Genomic DNA, 20,363 nt, shown 5'->3' on the forward strand with positions numbered 1-20,363 from the left:
GGGAAGCTCAGGTCCTGGAGATCTAATATGGCACATTAGGAAACGTGACTTTTCTCCTGAAGGCAGTAAAGAGAAGTAATTTATTTTAAACATTGATATGTAGACTTAGAACCATCTTAGGAGCATACTACGCACAGAATAGGACTCTCAGAGGCACCAAGTAACCTATCACACTCCTTGGACACCAGTCCTGTCCCTTGTAAATAACTAACCCAAAAACACCAACGCTACCCCTTACCTCAGGACCAAACCTGGTGTTGTGAGAAACAGAATTGCTGAGGCTGGAAAAGCACAGCCCAGGCAAATTGATGTTTCAGACTGAGAGGCCAAGTGCTCACACCTTTGAAGAGCACAATGCCAGACAGCCACTGGAAGCTTTCTTTTATTTTTAGCCAGGTAAACAAGTAATCTTTGTTACTTGTCTAAGGATGAGTGAGAGAAGGTGCTGTATACCACTTTGATTTCTCTCGTTCCAAACCCTGCTTTCTCCAAGTTATCTTCTTTTTTTTAGGGGGGGGGGGGGAGAGAAAGATGTGATGGAAAGGAGGGGTGGTCTTTAAAAGAGAAAGCCTTTCGAAGTGACAGAGTAGGGAGCAAAGCGGCGGTCAGAAGAGGAAGGCGCACAAGGACTGGAATAGAGACAAAAGAGTGGAAAGACAGACAGCGACAAGTGGAGAAAATCGGCGAAACGAGCAGCAGCAAAGGGTAAGCGCTGAGACCCGACGGGCGGGTTCGCTGTCCCGCCTGGCGCTCCTATAGCCTTCTCCCCCCGCATGGCTTCATGTACTCCGGGGAGAGCCCAAGCCCCCAATTCGCCACAAATCGGGCTGGACTCTGGCCGCGATTCCGACCACCGTACTTTCGCCGAACCAGAGCGTCCCAGCTGGAGCGCAGTCCGGGCCACGTGGGGAGGGGGCGTTGCTCAGTTGATGACGAACTCTTCTGATTGGCCATAGGGCGGAGTTTTTGGCTGCCCGCCGACAGGACCCCTCCCCACTAAGGCGGAGTCTGAAGATCCACAGCTGGAAAAGGCGGGGTCAGGGCGGCGCAGCTGGAAAGGGGCGGGGCCTGGGGCTCGCGGCACGCCGCGGAGAGCTGGGGGCGCCCTGGGCTGACATAAAGTGAATGGGCGCCGGCGGGGGGTGGCACTGCACGGTGAGGCTCACTCTCTCCTTCGCTAGCCTGGGAGAGTCCAGCGGAGCAGCCGCCCCGGAGCAGGGGGGCGGCCCCCACCCTGCAGGGTGCCTGGCCCCTGGCCCCTGCCTGCGCTCCAGAACGCCGCCGCTGCTGCCACCACCGGAGCCTGCCTGCTGCGGGACACACTGTGAGTACTTGACCATGCGGGGGACAGGGGCTCTGGTAGCCGAGGGGCCAAGGCTGGCCCTAGGACTCCTAAAAGGGTACCTAGGGCGATTGAAGTCTGGTGCTTGGGGAATCGGTCAAGAGAGGAAAGGCATACAGCAGCCCCGGGGCTGGGACAAGGGAGAAGGGAAACTCTGAGTACGGACCTGGGGGACCGAGAAGAAGAGATTTAGGGGACACGTAGAGAAGCCGAAGAACTGCACGAATCACAGAGTGGGTAATCTGGAAACCTTTACCAAAAAGCACCCTGGAATCTAGGGGCAAGCGGCAAGGACCAGAAGGTGATAGGGATAGCAGAGACTGTGGCCAGCTGAGCGGAGGGCAGCGGTCGCCCAGAGTAAGGGCAACAGGCAGCTCCCAGCGCCACTTGACCCAGGCTTAGACAGACTCCAGCGGCTGGAAGTAAGGGTGCGCGTAGTAGCTCATGCTTTTCTTCCCAGCTGCTCCGCATTTGGAATTGGAGCCGTGTTACGAGAGTCGCTACTGGGTCAGATGGCCGCTGCGAGCTACAGGGCCCAAGCTGCCAGCCCAACGCGACAGACTGGCAGGTCTGTCGCGGGGCGTCTGGATCTGGAAAGGTCCAGATCTGGAGCCACCTCAGAATCGGACAGAATGTCAGTGGCACGTGGGGTTTGAAGCGGAGAGAATGTTTGGGATGGCAAAGTGGGTCTCTCCGGAGCAGACGATGTGTCCAGTAGTGGTGGACGGAATGTCCCTGGCCGACTGGCATGTCCACTTATCCAGCAGCGCCTGCTCAGCTGCATTCTGTGCAATGGGGTCGGCTCGGTGGACCCCCTGAAGTCCCAGCTCCCAATTTTCCAACTTAATTCTGCCTCTCCTTCCTGTTGGGCCTGGAGGGCACGGGGAGAGAAAAGGATGCAGCCTGGCCTTGGAGCAGGGTGCCTCTGCGAGACAACCCCGATCCAGCTCAGATAGATCGGGGCATCAGTAGACCTCCATAATCGAAACTGAGGAAAGACTAAAGATCTACGAAGGGAAGACTAAACTACAGGGTGCCGCCGTAGCAGCAGGCCACCCACAAGCCTCACAAACTCGGAGTCAACTGTTAGGCCTTCTTTCTTTCCTTCTAACCCTAATTCTAGCACAGGCGACCAGGTACCTTCAAATTCCTAATCTGGTTGTTAACCCCTTGACCAGCAAGAACCTCCCAGACAAGAAAATTGTAGCCCTTTCTTTCATAAAGCAGAGCCTGTGGTCTTGAGACTAGGGGAACAGGGAAAGGGGAAGATGAAATTCCGACCCTGTGGTCCAACATGGTGCCTTTACCATCCTCTCAGCCTGGCCAGGAAAAAAATGTCTCAGTTGCCCCGCTTGCTTTCTTCCCGGCTGAGGGAGGACTCTGACTCCTTTGGACCAATACAATGACCACCCTCCCTGCCCACCAACTCTAACTAGAGCCCAGTTAAGCAGAAGAGGATAGAGTAGAGGGAACTCTAAATCTATACTCAGAAACATGACAGCTCAGCCAGGGAGTGAGTTTTCAGGGGGCCAAATGCAAGGCGCTGTTTAACAATTTAGTTGTATTTTTTTTAAAGGAGGGGGGCTGCTTTTCTCCTCCTCCACCCAAGAGTAAAATAGAATTCTTATTTCCTACACTCCTACATCTACTCCTCAGTCCTAAAGTTTTCTTAGGTACTGGCTAAGACCTTGCTCCTCATCTTTTATTTATCCCTTGCTCCCCTTGATAGGTAGAGAACTACACCCCAATTGTTCCCATCACATTGTCATACACATCTCAGGGGCTCATGTTCCCACTGCTCTTGAAAAAAAAAAAAAATCACAGACACTCCCCCAAGAAACGAAGGACTCCATGTCAGGGAAAGGAGAAGGCATTACAGTTGGCTTTTTTGAAAACACAAAGTTCTGCTTTCACCAAAGAGACAATAAATAAGTAAATATATAAAAATAAATAACAACATCGTAACAAAGATGACTGGTAAGAGAATCGTCCACCCTTGAATGAAACCTCGTAGCTGAGTGTGGAAGGGAGCAGCCACTCTTGGGGAGGATGTTATAGAGAAGTCAGAGAGGGGAGATGGGAATATAGCTTAGGGAGAGAGTATTCGCACAGCATACACAAGGTCCTGGGGTTCCAAAGGCAGGCAGACAGACAGACAGACAGTAGTTGACATGGGGAACCAGGAGGGCTTCTGGGAAAGAGTATTGGCAAGTTTAGGTGCAACAGGATGAAAATCTACAACACAAGAAGACCTAAATGACTTTGCTTGCTGAAATCCTGAAACTGGAGAAGGCATTGGGAGTGGGTGGCTTTTAAAACTGGAGACTTGCAAGCTTAGGCTCTGGAGGAAACTCCTTTGGGTGCTGTGGACAGCTAACTTCCAGAGCTCATTCTTTCAGAGAAGCAGTAGAGGCAGGAAGTAGAACTGATTGGGTCTTCAGGGGACCTGTGCTTGTCAGTCACTGATGGCTGCGGTGTGGAGCGTAAGACCAGAAAAGGAGCAGAGCTCTGCTCAAACCTCTTGGTTCTGTGCAACCCGGGATATTTCCTGCCTTCTTGGAGATAAGCAGGGATGGACATCCCTGCCACTCAGGGGCCTGTGAGTTAAACGAAACATATCAATCACATATAGAAGGAAAGCTCTTTGTAAACAGAGAAACACTGGATAGTCTCACTGCTATTATTCTGCCCACACTGCGGTCCCTGTGACCATAAAATCTTTCTTTGAAAGGTGGGGGATTTTGCCTTAGAATAGCCTGATCATACCCTTGATTCGCTACAGCCAGACTCTTAAGGAGAGGAGGAACATCTTCCCTGGGGTTCCAGTGTCAGCCATCACCCTGTCCCTCTCTGAGAACAGGACAAGTTCCCCCCACATATCTTAACTTCTCCACCCAATAGCCTGATCTAAACTCTACCTGCCCACTCATCAGGAATGTCAAGGAGAACCTAGGATCTAGGTCCAGGAAGGGAGAGCAGGGGGCAAAGGCTGAAGCTGGGCTATAGTGAGCAAGGCATGAGAACAGGTCGAATCTTTTCTTCCCCGTTTTTAACTGATGCTTGCTAGGGTATGGGAGAGAGGGATGAGAGCCAACCAAAAGGATGTATTAGAATCTGAGCTTTAGAGAACCTATTGTGTGCACAGTAATTGACAGTGACCTGTAAGCATAACGGGGGGGGGGAGGAAAAGTATGGAAAGAGACGTAAGTGAAGTACAAGACTCCCCCCACCCTCCAACCTCAAGACCATCTTTAACTTTTTGATTGCTTGTAACAGGGTCTGGTAACTTACAGAGCCCAGGCTGGCCTAGAACTGCCAGCCTCAGGTCCCCCAGCGCTACCAGGCATAGTTTACACCTTCTTTACAAATCTGTTTCCCAGCCTGATTCATTCTAGTTACCACTGAGCATAAAGGTCACGAAGATGTTACTTTTGCTTGTCTTCTGCAGCCAGCCCTAAAGTAGTCCTTGGGCTCATAGCAGTGCTTCTTAGTGGGGAGCTGGGAAGGCAGTACAGGACTAGGGCAGTGATGAGCTGGCCATGCTCTGTGCAGTCCCCAGTACATTGTAGTAAACATGCAGGTTAAATAAAACCGAGCTAGAGATCTCAAAGATATTTTACATTAGCTGCGGCCATTTCACATCTGCCTCTATTTTCATATATGGGTTTCCTATATAGCTGGATTTGAGCTCTTGAACTTTCTGCCTCAGCCTCCTGTGTGCTGGGGTTAAAGGTGTACACCCTGAATGCAGGATATTTTCTTTTCAACAGAAAGGCCAAGAACAATCCAGCCTTGACTGTACCAAACCTGGATTAGCTCTTGTCTCTCATTCCAGACCCTCAGTCGAAGCCCTTTTTTCTTGCTGGACTCCATGACCCACATTAAGCCTCCGATCAAATGAGGCTCCGCATTGCCCTTTGAATACTCCCAGAAGTTCTGGGATATTTAGAAGACTCTGCCCTCCTCTTTCTCCTCAACCCCTATATCAATGATGTACCTGCATTCTCTGAACCCCCCAACACTTGATATGGGCTTCCATATCTGATCTCCCACAACCTGAGAGTAAGACTCATGAACTCCATTTCTCATCCTATATTCTGTTTGCCTCCCTAGACTGTGGCAAGTTAAAGTTAGTGAATTTCAGTTCCCTGTGAACCTCTCTTAGCACACATATAGCACCTTATCAAAGATGAACACCGAGAAGCATGTATAATTGCTGCTCTGATCCCCAATTCATCCCTTTGATAACTTGAACACATCAAATCCTGCCTCCACCTGAGGCGCGGGTTTTCATCCTGATGCTATGAGCAAATTAAGACATATCTGTTCCCCGTTGCACACTGAAGTTCAGCAAACCGGAGTCTGGACACTGTGTACCTCAAGCGAATAGAAGGTCATATGTGTTCCAGGGTTTCCCTTCTGCCTCGGGATTGTGGCGTGGCACTGAACTTGTTTAGGACCTTGGTTTTCACCTGTTCCCAGTTTACTTTTTCGCAGAGCAGAGCCATAAATCACAACCTAGGTTCCACTTCTCCAAGATGAGGATTCTCTCCCATTTCTTCCTTGCTTGTTCCTCCTGCTTCAGGCATTGTTTCAATTTGTCTTGGATTCTTCCTGTGGCCTTGATTCACTCATTTGGCCTATAAGTGGGTCCTATGACAGCTGTCTTTTTACCATGAGCTTTGCATCCCCTGGGAAACACAGTCTCCCCACTGTGACCCCTCTGGCCTATGATCTGGTCCTTGCCTTAATATCTTGTGTTCTTGCTTGTCCATAATAGACCTTTTGTACTTTGAAATCAAAACATACCTGAAGATGTTCTATTTCCCCTAGGTTAGCCACCACGATGCCAGTAAAGTTTGGACCTTACATTCCCCCCCCCCCACCGCACAATATGACAAAAAGAATAGGGGTGGCCAGACAAACCCTCTTGGAGCTAGATACATCACCACAGTTATCTTTTGGTTATGTTTGGCCCTGCCAGCATCATCCAGTCATGTAGCTTCCACACTACTCTTTATCCCTGACTATCCACTGAGTAAGATGAAGTCCCTGGCCCCTGGCCCAACTCCCCAGCTTCCTGACCTCTCCCAGTTTGGGGGAGCTTAATCCTCAGCCAGCCTGTCTCCAACTCAGATAACAACTTGGCGCCCCCATCCTTTGCCTGACCAGCCCACCCGGACATGAAGCTGCCTGCCTGAGTTCTGTGCCCTCCCTTTTGTCTCTTCCTATTCTGACCTTAGTGCACACTTCTCTCTGAAGTGTCACAGAGAGCCCTTTCCAGCCCCTCAGCCTGTAAAGAACTCAGTCAAGAGTCAGAAGGCTTCAATCTCCCTTCAGCAGTCTCTGATCCCCAAAGTGGCTCCCTGCTTATGTTCCTTACCCCGCTCTGCTGTTACTCTGTGAGCTCTAAGTTCAGGACTATGTGCCGTATCACCCACTGAAAAGTTTTTCGTCTCCATTCTAGCACAGTGGCTGACTCAGTGCTCAGCTCCTAGAGGGAGCTAGAAAAACATTCTGATTATATATATATATATATATATATATATATATATATATATATATATATATATATATATATATATGTTATTTGAACCTTATAACAAAACTGGCCAATTGTGGTGGTGCTTGCCAGTAGCCAAATGCTAAAGAGGATAAGTACAAGAAAACCAAGAGACAGGAGGCAGCCCAACCTATACTTTAGAGCTAGGGATGTAGCTCAGTTTGTAGAGTGCTTGCCTAAAGTGAATTAAGCCCTGAGTTCGATCTCCAGCATAAACTGTTTCTGGTGGAACGACTTGCCTTTAATCCCAGCACTCAGGATAGGGACGGGATAGAAGCAGAGGACCAAAGGTTCAAGGCCATCCTTAGCTATAAGTGAGCCCAAGGCCATCCTGGGCTACGTAAGACTTGATCTCAAATAAATATGAACAAATAAACAATCTAGTAATGAAGGCAGAGTCGTGGGCAGTCATCTGTAATTCTAACACGTGGCAGGAAGGTCAGAAGTTTGAAGGCATCTTGAACAACAGCAGTACCCATCTGAAGGAGAGAGAAAAGCCACAGACATGAAGACAAGCAGAGGAGGGATTATGATCTCACTCTTAATGATGAAATGTGTACTATGCCCAAAAGAAAGTGACTAGTCAAAGACACACAGCTAGTAAGTTGGGGGTTATCAGGTCCTGAACCTAGTAGATCTTTTGACTCCAAACCTTATTCCTTTGGCCCATAACAAATTATCTCCCCACCTGATCCCCAAGCTTCACCCTTCTCCCTTTGTTTCTTTGTTTGTTTGTGTGTGTGTGTCATTGCTTCTTTGTTGAAAAGATTTATTTTTTTTATTTATGAGTACACTGTAGCTGTCTTCAGACACACCAGAAGAGGGCATCAGATGGTTGTGAGCCATCATGTGGTTGCTGGGAATTGAACTCAGGACCTCTGGAAGAGCAGTCAGTGCTCTTAACCACTGAGCCATCTCTCCAGCATCCTCCTGCCTCCTTTTCACTCAGCCAAGCAGCCTCTCTCCAAGAGCCACTAAGTGAGGAAATTATTCTTTTCTCCCCTTGGCCTCCTCCTCCCCCACACAGAGTTCTGAACTCCTGGGACTGAGAGAGAGCTGAAGTTCAGAGGGGCCAGGGAGAGGAAGGGAGGGGGAGGGGAATGGCTAGCTCCAAAACAGCCCAGGCAGCTGTCCCTGTCAGAGAGAGACAGAGGAGAGCCTATGACTGAGTATGTCTGTCTGCCTGACTGTGGGAGCGCACGTGTGGGAGAGAGTGTGTTTTGTGCCTCCAGCTTCAAGTCCAAGTGCTCACTGTGCCTAAGTGGGGGCCTGTGTGTGTCTGCACATGTGTCGTCTGTCTCTGAGAGTGCACAGCTTGAACTCTGTCTGTCTCTTGTTCTGGCTGCTATCCTCTTCCCTGGCCCCCTTCTACTGAAATAGAGGATGAAATCAAGCCACAGGTATGGAATGCCAGGGGAAGGGGAGCTTGGAAAACTAAAAGTCTGCTGCCAGAACACACTGGATGGTGGATGACAATAGGAGGGACGTAGCTTTTCCTGCAGGCAAACCTCACGGTCTCCTTCGCCCAATTCTGTGTTGCTTCTGTGGCTCCTGGATAAGTCAGGAGCATGGTTTAAATTTCAAGGTCATCTGGAGTCTGAAGGAAGGGCTGGCGACAGAGCACCTCAATTTCCAGTTCTAACTTCCTCCCACATCTTCCCAGAAAATTTGAAGAAGTGCTGGTCAGATTGTCACAGTTCCTTGCAAGGCCGTCTCCACTACAGTGGACAGTTGTTGGGTCTAGGTTTTCCAATTTCAAGCTTCTGCCCTGAGATCTGGAAAGGAAAGTAAACTCAGTGCCTCCACCCTTGGCCCAACTTCTTCCTTATTGGGTTCCCTCCTGCCTTACCTCTCTAACCCCAGGAAGAGTCCAAGAGAAAGACCCATCTGCCAGTGGAAAGAGCAAGAATTGTATCCGACCTGGGACCTACTGTCAGCTTGGCTGGATGTGGGGCTGTGCTCTCGTTGCTGGTTGAAGAGGGTACCACACACAAACACAGGCCATTGTCCAGCCTCACATTCTTCAGAAAGGTTCTTAATAAATTTGGATCAGTTAAGAGATGTACATCACCATCTTGGCTAATCCAGCCCACTAACGCCCACCCCATCTAAGTTGCACTACATCCCTGATAATGGAGAGATGGTGCTGGAGACAGAGACTCCCCCACCTAGCTCTCTTCATCTGTCCCTAGTTTCTGATTTCTGCCCAAGAGGCTCCTGGGAGTCAAGAGTCCCATTACTGTCCCTTTTCTTTCCTCCCATGGGAGGTATTGGGAAAGTCAACCAGAAAGGGGAGCAACCAGGGAAACCTTCCACAGGGACCCAGGCAGACTCCTTGAGAATATCAGGCTAGGTTTGAGATAGGAATAATGGCAAGAAATGGTGTGTGTGTGTATGTGTGTGTGTGTTTGTGTGTGTGTGTGTGTTTTGGGGGAACGTGTGTAAAGGAATCCATACATACTGCTTGGAATGGTGTGATAGGTCAGACATGAGGTGGAGAGATGACTGGTAAGAGGTAAGACATGTTTTGGACAAGCAAAAGAATAGAAGGAGCCTCTGTGCCTTGTGGTTTTCTTTTCTTTCTTATTATCTTTTTAATTTTCAGATGTTTTTAAAAAATTTATTTGTGTGGCTATTTTACCTTCATGGGGCCGAGATGGGGGTACGGGATCCCCGAGTTACTGATAGTGAGGGTTATAAGCTACCATGTGGGTCCTGGGAACAGCTTACTCAAACAAACCATTTCATAAGTATAAATAACCCAGACAAGCAGAGTCAATCTACCCTGAAGCCGACCTAAGGAGACCCAAGCTGGAGTTCTAGTAAAATCCCTGGTAAGACTTCTTTCTACAGAAGTCTCCAAGAAACACAATTTGGAAAAGCCTCGTTAGGAGCCCACAGATTGACCTCAGGTCCTAATTATATGAGTGGCTTAGTTGAGTTGCTTTGAATCTCAGGTTCTGACTACAAAATGGGCGGGCCAGGCTGGTCATCCCTAACCTCGACATCTGAAATCTGAAATTCTCTGAAATCCAAAAGCTGAGGTGGGGGGTACATCCAGTTTCGGGGTCTTAAATTGTATTTTATTTATGTACATGAGTATTTTATCTGCATGCATGCACACCAGAAAAGGGCATCAGACCCCACAGGACTACAGCTATAGATGGTTGTGAGCCACCATGTGGTTGTTGGGAATTGAACTCAGGACCTCTGGAAGAGCAAGTGCTCTTAACCACTGAGCCATCTCTCCAGTCTGCAGTTTTAGAGCTTTTGGATTAGAGATGCTCTACTGGAAATCCAAACAAATATTCTTTGAGGATATGTGTACAAGTTTGTGTGAAGATGCGCGAGCACATATGGAGGCCAGAGGTTAACATCTGGAGTCTTCCTCAGTCATTCTACCTCTTGGGGTTTTCATTTTTGTTTTATTTTGTTTTTGTTTTGTTTGAGGCAGAATTTTTGGCTGAATTTGGAGCATGACTGGCTGACCTGGGATCCTCCTGTTTCTGTCTTCCCCAGTGCTAGGACTACAGGGTGGTGTGTTATGGTTGCTAAAATAAATCAAACTCAAGTCCTTATGCTTGTATGACAAGTATTTCACTGGCTGAGTCACTGCTTGTATTTTGAGTCAGGGTCTCTCGTAGTCAAGCTTAAGCTCCTGGTCTACCTTCCAAGGGTACTAGAATCACCGATCTACATTTCCACACCTGGCTCAAAAACAAATACTGTATTTTTGAAAAGTAAAACTGGAAAGGAAAAAGATTAACCTTTTAAAGCTGAGATAGTGTCAGCAGCACATGCCTTTAATGCCAGCACTTGGGCCACAGAGGCGGGCAGATCTCTAAGCTGGAGTCCATCTTGGTGCACAGAGTGAGTTCCCGGACAGCCAGAGATACACAGAGAAACCAACTCTGTCTAGAAAAGACAGACAGACAGACTGATAGATTGATAGATGATAGGACTGAAACTTAGCTGGGCATGGCAACCCAGGCCTATAACTCCAGCGTTCAAACGTAGAGGCAGGAAGGAAGATCATAAATGAAGGCTAACCTGAGCTAAATGAGATGCTGCCTCAAATAAACAAAATGGAGCAGCTGGGGTGCTAGGAATAGGCCAGACAGTTAATGAGTCTACTGTACATATGTGTTCATAAAACCTCCCAGTGCACATATACCTTTGTCTCACTTGGTTTCTCTTTCTCAAATCTTTTTTTCCCCCAGTGTATGGGTGTCTTCCCTTGTATATATACGTTTGCTCACCAACGTGCCTAGTCCCTGGGGAGACCAGACAGCAGCTTTGGATCTCCTGGAACTGGAGTTTGAGATTGTTGTGAGAAGCCAGTCATGAGGGTGCTGGGAACTGAAGTCGCACCCTTGCCTTTAAGCATTGCGCCATCTCTTCTGCCCTGCCACACTCTATTCTATAGGACATCATTCAGAATCGCTTTATGTCAGTGGATAAGAAAAGAGGCAAGGATGTTGTGAGAAAACCCTATTAGGAGCCTGATAAATCGATGGTTTGTTGTTGTTTTGTTTGTTTGTTTGAGACGGTCTTACCGTGTGTTCTTGGCTAACGTGGTGCTTATACTGTAGGATGAAAATCGAACTCACGGACGATCTTCCTGCTTCCGTCTCTTGAGTACTAGGACCACAGGCACGCACCAGAACCCCCTGATTTTTACCTCTATTAACCTGACATGTGTCTTCTCTTTCCTCTAGAGCCCCCCCCCCCCATGGAGTTTGGGCTGCTCGGTGAGGCAGAGGCTCGAAGCCCTGCGCTGTCACTGTCAGATGCTGGCACTCCACACCCTCCGCTTCCAGAACATGGCTGCAAGGGGCAGGAGCACAGTGGTGAGCGCGCCCCCTTCTGGGGGTGGAGGAGAAAACAGTTTAGCCTTGATACTGGGTGGGCTCTAAGTGACAAACCTGAGAGGGAGCCAGCCAGAGGCTGAGGAATTCTTTGAGGCCCTAGCGCCCTATGACCTGCCTCATTCTGGTCCCTAGACTCCGAGAAGGCCTCGGCCTCGCTACCGGGGGGCTCCCCTGAGGATGGCTCCCTGAAGAAGAAGCAGCGGCGGCAGCGCACGCACTTCACCAGCCAGCAGCTGCAGGAGCTGGAGGCCACCTTCCAGAGGAATCGCTACCCGGACATGAGCACGCGCGAAGAGATCGCCGTGTGGACCAACCTCACCGAGGCCCGCGTGCGGGTATGGCCCTCACCTGACCCGCAGTCCTCACCTGCACGCACCTCGCTGTCGCATCCCCAGCTCCAAGTAGCTGGTGACTCTGCGGGGCGGGTTCCACGTCGGGTCCAGTTCCCTCCCCGGGACCCCCCACCCTCCTGCTACCTTGCCTGCCACCCCCTATCACGCGATGCCTCGGCTGGGACCAGGGCTCACCACCTTCCCCTCATCTCTCTTTGATCCCGAGCGGCTCCCCCGGACCCTGCGGCCGCTGGCTTCTCTTCTCGGGCTTGGTGCGCTCCTCTAGCGTGCATCCACCGTGCACCTCTGATCTTCCCCGCCCGGGCTCCAGCCTACTGTGGGTGGCCCACCCCCCAGCCACTCCGCCTCCTGACAGCCTTTCTCCGACGCCCGCAGGTGTGGTTCAAGAACCGGCGCGCCAAGTGGCGGAAGCGGGAGCGCAGCCAGCAGGCGGAGCTGTGCAAGGGTGGCTTCGCAGCCCCGCTCGGGGGCCTGGTGCCACCCTACGAGGAGGTGTACCCGGGCTACTCGTACGGCAACTGGCCGCCCAAGGCGCTCGCCCCGCCGCTCGCCGCCAAGACCTTCCCGTTCGCCTTCAACTCGGTCAACGTGGGGCCTCTGGCTTCACAGCCTGTTTTCTCACCGCCCAGCTCCATCGCCGCCTCCATGGTGCCCTCCGCCGCCGCTGCCCCGGGCACCGTACCAGGTCCCGGAGCCTTGCAGGGCCTGGGCGGGGCACCCCCCGGGCTGGCTCCAGCCGCCGTGTCCTCCGGGGCTGTGTCCTGCCCTTACGCCTCGGCCGCCGCAGCCGCCGCTGCAGCCGCCTCCTCCCCCTACGTATACCGGGACCCGTGTAACTCGAGCCTGGCTAGCCTGCGGCTCAAAGCCAAGCAGCACGCCTCTTTCAGCTACCCCGCCGTGCCCGGGCCGCCGCCGGCCGCTAACCTTAGTCCCTGCCAGTACGCCGTGGAACGGCCAGTGTGAACCGCAGGTCTGTGGATCCATCCCCGAGGGCGGGGCAGTAATTCACAGCCTCTCTGGACAGGGGTCGCCTAGATTGGCTTGCCCTGGTCCCAGGGTCTGAAAGGGATGCCAGAGCACCCGGGAAGAGGCGGCTCCGAAGAGGACCTTTTCCCTCACAGCCCCCGAGGGGTGGTCTGACCCCTATACGGAGACCGCGCCCCTGGGACTAAGGCCAGGAACAGGGACCAGCTCCCCTAGGGCCAATTCACCCTTGGCTCACCCCGCCTTCTCCAGACTCCCCTTATCCCGTTTTCAAAGATCAATGAAATAAACGTGCGCGGACTGTCAAAGGCCTGATGATTCAGACTTGCTGTTGAGCCCTCCTTCCCTTCATCCTTCCCATTGTCCAAAAGGACAGCTGGATGTACAGGGACGGAGCGAGCGTCCAGGCTTCTAAGGCTTCCGTCTCACTCCTTTCCTCCAGGATGGGGAAGCAGGGTCTCCTGGAGGAAAGGAATGTGAAGCTTGGTGTGACCAGCTAGTTGACAGGGAACGTCCTCTGCTGGTGCTGCGACGCCACCTGGTGGTCTCGGGGAGGACAGCTGGTAGGTCTGGTCTCCAGTGCTTCCTTGCAGAGATCTATTTTTCAGTTTAGCCCAATTTTCAGTTCAATCTATTTTGATCTTAGGACTTGTTTCTCACTGTTCCTCTCAGAGGCTTGGGTCTCTAACAGCAATAAACTTCTAGTCTGTAACAGACATTTATTAAGCGCCTACCAGGCCTAGGATTCTTGTTTGTGTGTGCCTCTATCCTTTTACACACCCCCAGGCTCCCCACCTACAGACCACTCCTGTCAGCAGCCTCCTACTACCACAGAGTTTACTCTCCCCCCTCCAAGTCCACAAATCCCCAAAAGCACGTTGGCCTCTTTAATTTAAAAAATAGAGCAAGAAGAGAAAGATTTCTACATATAAATATAAATACCTCAATTTTAAAGACCTCAGTCCTGTCCCCTTCCTAGGGCTTGGTTTTCCTTCACATTAAAGACAGAAACATCAAAGTGCCAGACCACACCCCTATCCCAAGGGTGACATTTCTTGGTTGTCATAGCTTCCTGCCACTTTGAGGGCACATATCCCATGGGGGAAACCATACAGGGGAGGTACCCTAATCCTTCTCCCACACCTAACCCTTAGTGCCATGGAGGAACGGCTGAGGCTCCATCTTTCTTTCCGACTCTCATTGGCTCTTGGACATAGCTTTGCCCTTGGGCCTGAGGTAGGTTCGGTGGAAGAAGTGAGCAAACAAGATGAAATACGTCCCATAAAGCATAAAGGACCAGAAGAAGTGTTCCATTGTTGTGTGGCATCCTTGCTCCTGCCTCCAGACATAATTCAGTATGCCAAAGATGGTCCCCAAAACCATCTGCAGGATCTGCAAGCTGGTGATGATCATGGGAAGGATGTTGGGATGCTTCACTTTGGCGGCTTTCATGGTGTAGTAGGTGTACATGACAGAATGCACGGCCAAGTTCATGGTCATGAACCAGCCGCCTGAAGGCACTTTGTTCTTGTATCCGAAGCTTGTAAACAGCAGCACTGTGCTGTGGTGGTACCAGTGGACGAAGATGAGTGGACGCTTACGCAGGATGATGAAGGCCGTGTCTCCTGAGAGATGAGGGGACCATAGCTGGCATGCCACCCAGTGCTGGGACCACCCACTGCCCAGGTGTGTGTGAACACATCAAGGAATCTCAGGGCGGGGAAGGGGGAGAGATATGTCACTGAGGCCCAGGAGTAGGGAAGGGGCTCTCCATGTGATGGATAAGGGAGGAGCTCTGGGGAAGAATGTGAGTCACTGGGCACCAGTTCACTCACCGAGTTCGACAACCTTGCTGAGAAGAAAGACACAGGACCAGAATTTGACTATGGAGTCATCAATGTAGATGGAAAAGCACACAGTTTGCTTGAGACCCACTGTAAGCATCACAGTTCCCATAAACTTCCACATCCTCAGTGTACCCAGGATACTGAAGTGAGACAGTATGCAAAGATATAAAGGCATACGATAATACCCAGGTGAGAACCTGACTCCACCACATCCCCATCCGAACCAACTTTCCATCACCCTCTTCCATCCCCATTCCAAGGGGAGTGGCTACAGCTTTTGAGATCCTGAGGCCAATCTGGTAGATCTAACAGGTATTCTCCATAAGGTAAGAAAAAGTCAATCAATACAGGGCAGGGAGAGAAAGTAAAACTTAATGAACTTTTCTCTAACTTCTTCAAGTAGGATGTGAGTCAGAAGAAAAATGTGGTAAGATACCGAGGAACAGGATAAGGAGAGGCTAGAGATGCTGACACCCTTCAGTTGCTTTGAAAGAGCAATTTGGGAACAGATATTTAAGGTTAGAGAATTTCGTTGGTCATATAGATTTCATGAGCAAATGAGAAATGGTGTAGAGCCTAGCATCTGTATTCCCAGAACTCAAGAGACTGGGGCAGGGCGGTTGTGGTATTTGAGGCTAACCTGGGTTACACCGTGGCCATTAGAGCAGTCTGAAATACAGTGAGAGACTGTCTTTTAACATAAACATTTTGAAGGGGGATAGAACAGAACAGAAACCATAGTCTTGGGTCCAAGAAAATGAGGCAGTATGGGAAAGAAGCTGATGCAGCTGAAAACCCTTGGGATAAAACAGAAATGTAAGGACTAAAGAACAGGAGAGCACAGGGTGGGGGACCACCTTACCTGAATATTGCCAGACAGAAAGACCAGAGAATGAGAGGCCTCTGCAAGCCGAAGCTCTTCCGAGTTCTCATGTAGTGTTGGCCAACAATGATGAGCAACAGATAGATGAGCACTATGAGAAAGGAACTTACCCTGGAGGGCAGAAAGAAGATGGATTCACAGTGGGCATCGCTTAAAAGAGCGCCCATTCATCTCCCCTAAGGGGCTCCTCTAGAGAGTTCCAGCAGTATGATATTTTTGGTTTCCTTATTATTATGGGGAGGTGGGGATGGGGAGGTCGGGATGGAGGTACCTTGGCAGTTTTCAGAGATATAGAATACCTAGCACAGGGCACAATGGAGATTTCTGGGATTATTACTTTCCTAATGAAGATGACAGTTGTCTGCGCCCAGCCAAGAACTACTCTATCCAGATCTGTGGCGTAATAAGAGTGTGGCAACATCTGTCTGGCCTATGGCAAGATGATTGACCGACAAAGTCACCCCACAAAGCAGGTCTGGGACACTCTAGGGCTAAGACAGAAAGCCTCAGGAGAACTTTGACAGGGTTCCCAACTTTGTGCCATCGTTACATCAGAGGAAATAGGACATGTGAACATGATAATTGTGTGGGACAGGCTGATTCTAAGTGAGAGCTGACACAGGCTCGTCCCCCCCCCCCCGTCCCTCCCCCGTCTCTCTCTGTCTCTCTGCGAGTCACCTAACAACGCTTCATTCAGGTCAATCTCTCCTCACCTATAGTTTCCTTTTTTTTTTCCCCTTTGCTTTTGTCTCCTCCCACATCAGTATCCCCAACTTCTCATTTCTGTATCTTTTCTTCTATCGCTAATCTCTTGGAGCGGTATCTTAAAAGAGGGGGAGGGGCGGGCCGGGAATCAGTACCCAAGCAGCACTGGAAACTTCACAGGCCTTCACTCCCTGTCTCCACTTCCCCATCACCAGGTCTCACCAATACTCCTCCAAAAAGGGCCTTAAGTCGTGCGACATCTCGAAGTCATAGGGTTGGATCAGCATCGTTTTTAACCCACGTGAGAAATTCATGGATGTGTCCATTTCGATTTGGCAGACGACACGCTTCAGAGCGTAGGGTAGGGGCTGGGTGAGAGCCAAGGGAGGAGAAGATAGAGTGGATCTCAGGGAAAGAAACCCAGGACAGAAAGAACTTCTGTGTACGCAGAAGGGCCCCAGAGCCTGGCGCGTGCGCTGCAAACCTGCCCGCTCGCGCTGCAGCGAAGGCGCCTGCCGTATATATACCCAATTACTAAACCGGGGGACCCAGGCGGTGCAAAGCCAGCTCCCGCCCTCACCAGTTGTCCAATCTTAGCCCAGAGTCATCTCTGTCCCTCCCCTGGGCCTCCTCCTCTCTGACTGATCATCCTCAGGGGCACCTCCCCTAGGAACTAAGCACGCCCCCAAATCCGTTCCTCCTCTTTTCTTTTCTTTTCTTTTCTTTTAATTCGATCAGTTGCTCCAGGTTGGCTCACAACCACACCCCTTCCCCCCGCCCCAATCCTTGATTTCACCGGGTACCCAGGCAGACCAGTCTTCCTCTGGCACTGCCGCCTGTGGCCTTTGCCTCATCTTGCTTTAAACCGTCGCCTACTTGGCCCTGAAGAGAAAGTGGAGGAACTCTTGGCTGCTGGTGCCCACTTTCAAATATGGGGTCGACAATTTCCTTGGGAAAGCAGGGTTGAATAAGAAAGACCAAGCTGAACCATGAAGAACTGGCTCTGACTACTTGGGTCTTTGGATTTGTGCTTGTAGGAAAAGGGGGATGGCTGTAATGAATTTTACTGTTGAGTTGTTGTTGTTGTTAATATTTGAGGAGGCGGCAACTCAAGCTGTCAGGGTTTCTTTATAGTTTCCGGAACTGTCCCGTCTGACGCCCAGTAAAAACCTTGGAGAGAAAAATGGGGTCACCCTCTGGGCTTCTTGTCCTCGGGTGCAAGAGAAGCCCTGAAGGGTTTAAGGGAGCTGGTGATCCAGTGAACTTCCTTAGACCTACTGCTCACCTTCCCTGTCTGAGCCTATCCAATTGAATCTGCTCCTTCGCCAATGTACCTAGTCCCAGTGAACAAAATACTTAGAAACTGGGAAGCCTTTGCGGAGCTATTGCTTCTTTCTTTCTTGGCTATAAGAAAGTGAAAGAAAACTAGAAGGCTTGAAAGCTGTTTGAGAGGAGGTGGGAATCTACAAAACACATGAAAAGAAAAAGCAGTATTTGAGGCAGAGGGATGGCTCCAGTAAGCACAAGACCCCAAATGCAGAAGTCAGCACCTCCTAAGGAGCCTGCATCCTGTCCTGCCCACTGTAAGTGCAGGCCTGTGGGGCAGAGACGAGACCGGTGGGGGCTTCCTGGCTGCCAGCCTAGGGAAAAATCACAAACCCTGGGTTCATTGAAAGACTCTGTGTTTCAAAGAAATAACTCCTACACACATGTACCACATACATATACACAGACACACTACCACATACACACATCACACTACCACATACACACATCACACTACACAGACACACACACACAGACACACACACACCACTCATGCATACACACACACTACATACATACACACATACATTCACACATATGTGTACACCACACACACAAATATATACATAGATAGACACACATTACATACCTACAACTGTTTATAACTCCAGCTCCAGAGGCATATGTATGCAGGCAAAATGCCACATAAAAATAAGTAAAGTTTTAATTTTTAAAATAATTTTAAGGTTTTATTTTTTTTTTTATATGAGTACACTGTAGCTGTCTTCAGACACACCAGAAGAGGGCATCAGGTCCCATTACAGATGGTTGTAAACCACCATGTGGTTGCTGGGAATTGAACTCAGAACCTTTGGAAGAGCAGCCAGTGCTCTAACCACTGAGCCATCTCTCCAGCCCAAGTTTTAAGTTTTTCAAATGGATTTTCTTTGAATTTATGTGTATATGTCTGTGTTAAACATGCTGGTTATTCACAGGTGCCTTGGAGGCTAGTTACTGGCAGTTATGAGCTGCCCATGGAAGCTAGGAGAACTCAGATCCTCTGAAAGCATTCTCAACCACCAAGGCATTCCTCCAGCCCTCAAAACAGTCTTTAAAAATAAAATGTTTAGGACTTTAGGTGTAGTTCGGTGGTTAAGAACACTGGCCGCTCTTCCAAAGGACCTGAGTTCCATTCCCAGTACTCACATGGCAGCTCACAACTGTCTATAACTCTAGTCCCAGGGCATCTGATGCCCTCCTCTATACTCCATGGGCACTGAGTAGACACACACATGCAGGCAAAACACCCATACACATAAAAATAGATAATAATTAAAAATAAAGTATTTAAATCAAGATATTCATAAGTCAGCCATGTACACCTAGAATCTCAGCAAGGAAAAGAAGAGTCAGGAGTTCAAGGTCATCCTTGGCTACATATCAGTATGAGGCCATCCTGGGCTATGTTAGACCTATCTCAGAAAAAAAGGAGACATATGTCTAAGAGATTATGGGGACTGGTGAGGTTGTTCACTGGCATAAGTGCTGACTGGAAATCCTGACAGCCTGAGTCAATCCATAAAGTCCACAGTGAAAGGAAAGGGTCAAATCCCAAAGTAAGCTTCTGATTTCTACACACACAAAGTCCTTATGTGCTATGCATACATAATAGATAGATAGACAGACAGACAGACAGATACATAGATACATAGACAGATACACAGATAGAGATATAGATACATATATATAGATACATAGACAAATACATAGATACACAGATAGATATATGGATACATAGATAAAATGTAATTATATAAAGCAAAGCCCAAAGCCTCTAGATCCAGAAGACCCATGCAGGATCCAGCCTCCACTCTAGGTGCTGTCTTAGGAAGGAGGAGCTGGAGAGCTTTGCCTCTTCCATCTAAGTGACAGACCTGAGCATCTGTCTCTATCTTATCACCTCTCACCTGGTCACTAGAGTCACCCACCATTTGAGATCACATTAGCTGGTTGCAGTTCAGCCTTCTTTAACACAGTACATTACTTTCTTTCTTGTCTTGGAATAAGAAAAAAAAAAAAAAAAAAACAAAAAACAACTGTTCCCAAACCTGGTTGCTCACCATAAGCCCCAACCCTAGACATTTCCTAGATGATCTCTGTCCCATTGCAGAAGACAGCTGTCAGAATTCTACGCTGGGTCCTGTGGCTTTCCTACCTATAACCTTCAGTAACTCCTAATTGCTTCACTGATAGCCTAACTCTTGGAAGTCATCAGACAGGGCATGTTAGATGGATAAATGAACAATTGAGACAATGGCCATTTAAAACACATGAGCCAGCAAGATTACTCAGTAAAGGGACAGGAGCTTGCTGCAAAGCCCGGCGACCAACCGGCGACCTAAGTTTGATCTCTGAGATCCACACAGTGGAAGGAGAAAAATAATGCCTGTAAAATCTTCTTCTGAGGTCCACACTTATACTGTGGCATAAATGTTCCCACCCCATGCACTAAACAAACAAACAAACAAACAAATATAAATAAATAAGAA

General features: G+C 49.4%; 2 protein-coding genes across 3 annotated transcripts; one reads left to right on the forward strand and one right to left on the reverse strand.

The window, feature by feature from the left end:
- The first annotated feature begins 681 nt into the window (after nt 1-681).
- PITX3 (paired like homeodomain 3) lies at nt 682-13,724 on the forward strand. 2 transcript variants are annotated; one of them, XM_080913153.1, is made up of 5 exons: nt 682-705; nt 1,182-1,324; nt 11,624-11,755; nt 11,909-12,111; nt 12,505-13,724. In XM_080913153.1, the coding sequence occupies exons 3-5, from the start codon at nt 11,638-11,640 to the stop codon at nt 13,090-13,092; spliced, it is 909 nt and encodes a 302-aa protein (XP_080769279.1). In that variant the 5' UTR covers nt 682-705; nt 1,182-1,324; nt 11,624-11,637; the 3' UTR covers nt 13,093-13,724. The 2 variants fall into 2 exon arrangements, with proteins under 2 accessions (XP_080769279.1, XP_080769278.1); XM_080913152.1 differs by lacking the exon at nt 682-705 and having other exon boundaries at nt 1,094-1,324.
- A 256-nt stretch (nt 13,725-13,980) lies between these two features.
- On the reverse strand, nt 13,981-17,029 carry ELOVL3 (ELOVL fatty acid elongase 3). The gene is made up of 4 exons (XM_080911282.1): nt 16,771-17,029; nt 15,823-15,954; nt 14,949-15,100; nt 13,981-14,738 (listed from the first exon to the last, which is right to left on the reverse strand). The coding sequence occupies exons 1-4, from the start codon at nt 16,872-16,874 to the stop codon at nt 14,311-14,313; spliced, it is 816 nt and encodes a 271-aa protein (XP_080767408.1). The 5' UTR covers nt 16,875-17,029; the 3' UTR covers nt 13,981-14,310.
- Nucleotides 17,030-20,363: the final 3,334 nt, after the last annotated feature.

This window comes from Micromys minutus (assembly GCF_963924665.1).
Source record: "Micromys minutus genome assembly, chromosome: 2".
NCBI lineage: Eukaryota > Metazoa > Chordata > Mammalia > Rodentia > Muridae > Micromys > Micromys minutus.

Coding starts and splice junctions, on each gene's coding strand:
- PITX3 (XM_080913153.1), top strand. CDS start 11,638: ATGGAGTTTGGGCTGCTCGGTGAGGCAGAGGCTCGAAGCCCTGCGCTG. Junction 11,756..11,908: donor CAAGGGGCAGGAGCACAGTG/GTGAGCGCGCCC, acceptor TCTGGTCCCTAG/ACTCCGAGAAGGCCTCGGCC. Junction 12,112..12,504: donor TCACCGAGGCCCGCGTGCGG/GTATGGCCCTCA, acceptor CGACGCCCGCAG/GTGTGGTTCAAGAACCGGCG.
- ELOVL3 (XM_080911282.1), bottom strand. CDS start 16,874: ATGGACACATCCATGAATTTCTCACGTGGGTTAAAAACGATGCTGATC. Junction 15,955..16,770: donor CCCTTTTTGGAGGAGTATTG/GTGAGACCTGGT, acceptor TCTGCCCTCCAG/GGTAAGTTCCTTTCTCATAG. Junction 14,739..14,948: donor CAGCAAGGTTGTCGAACTCG/GTGAGTGAACTG, acceptor CTCATCTCTCAG/GAGACACGGCCTTCATCATC.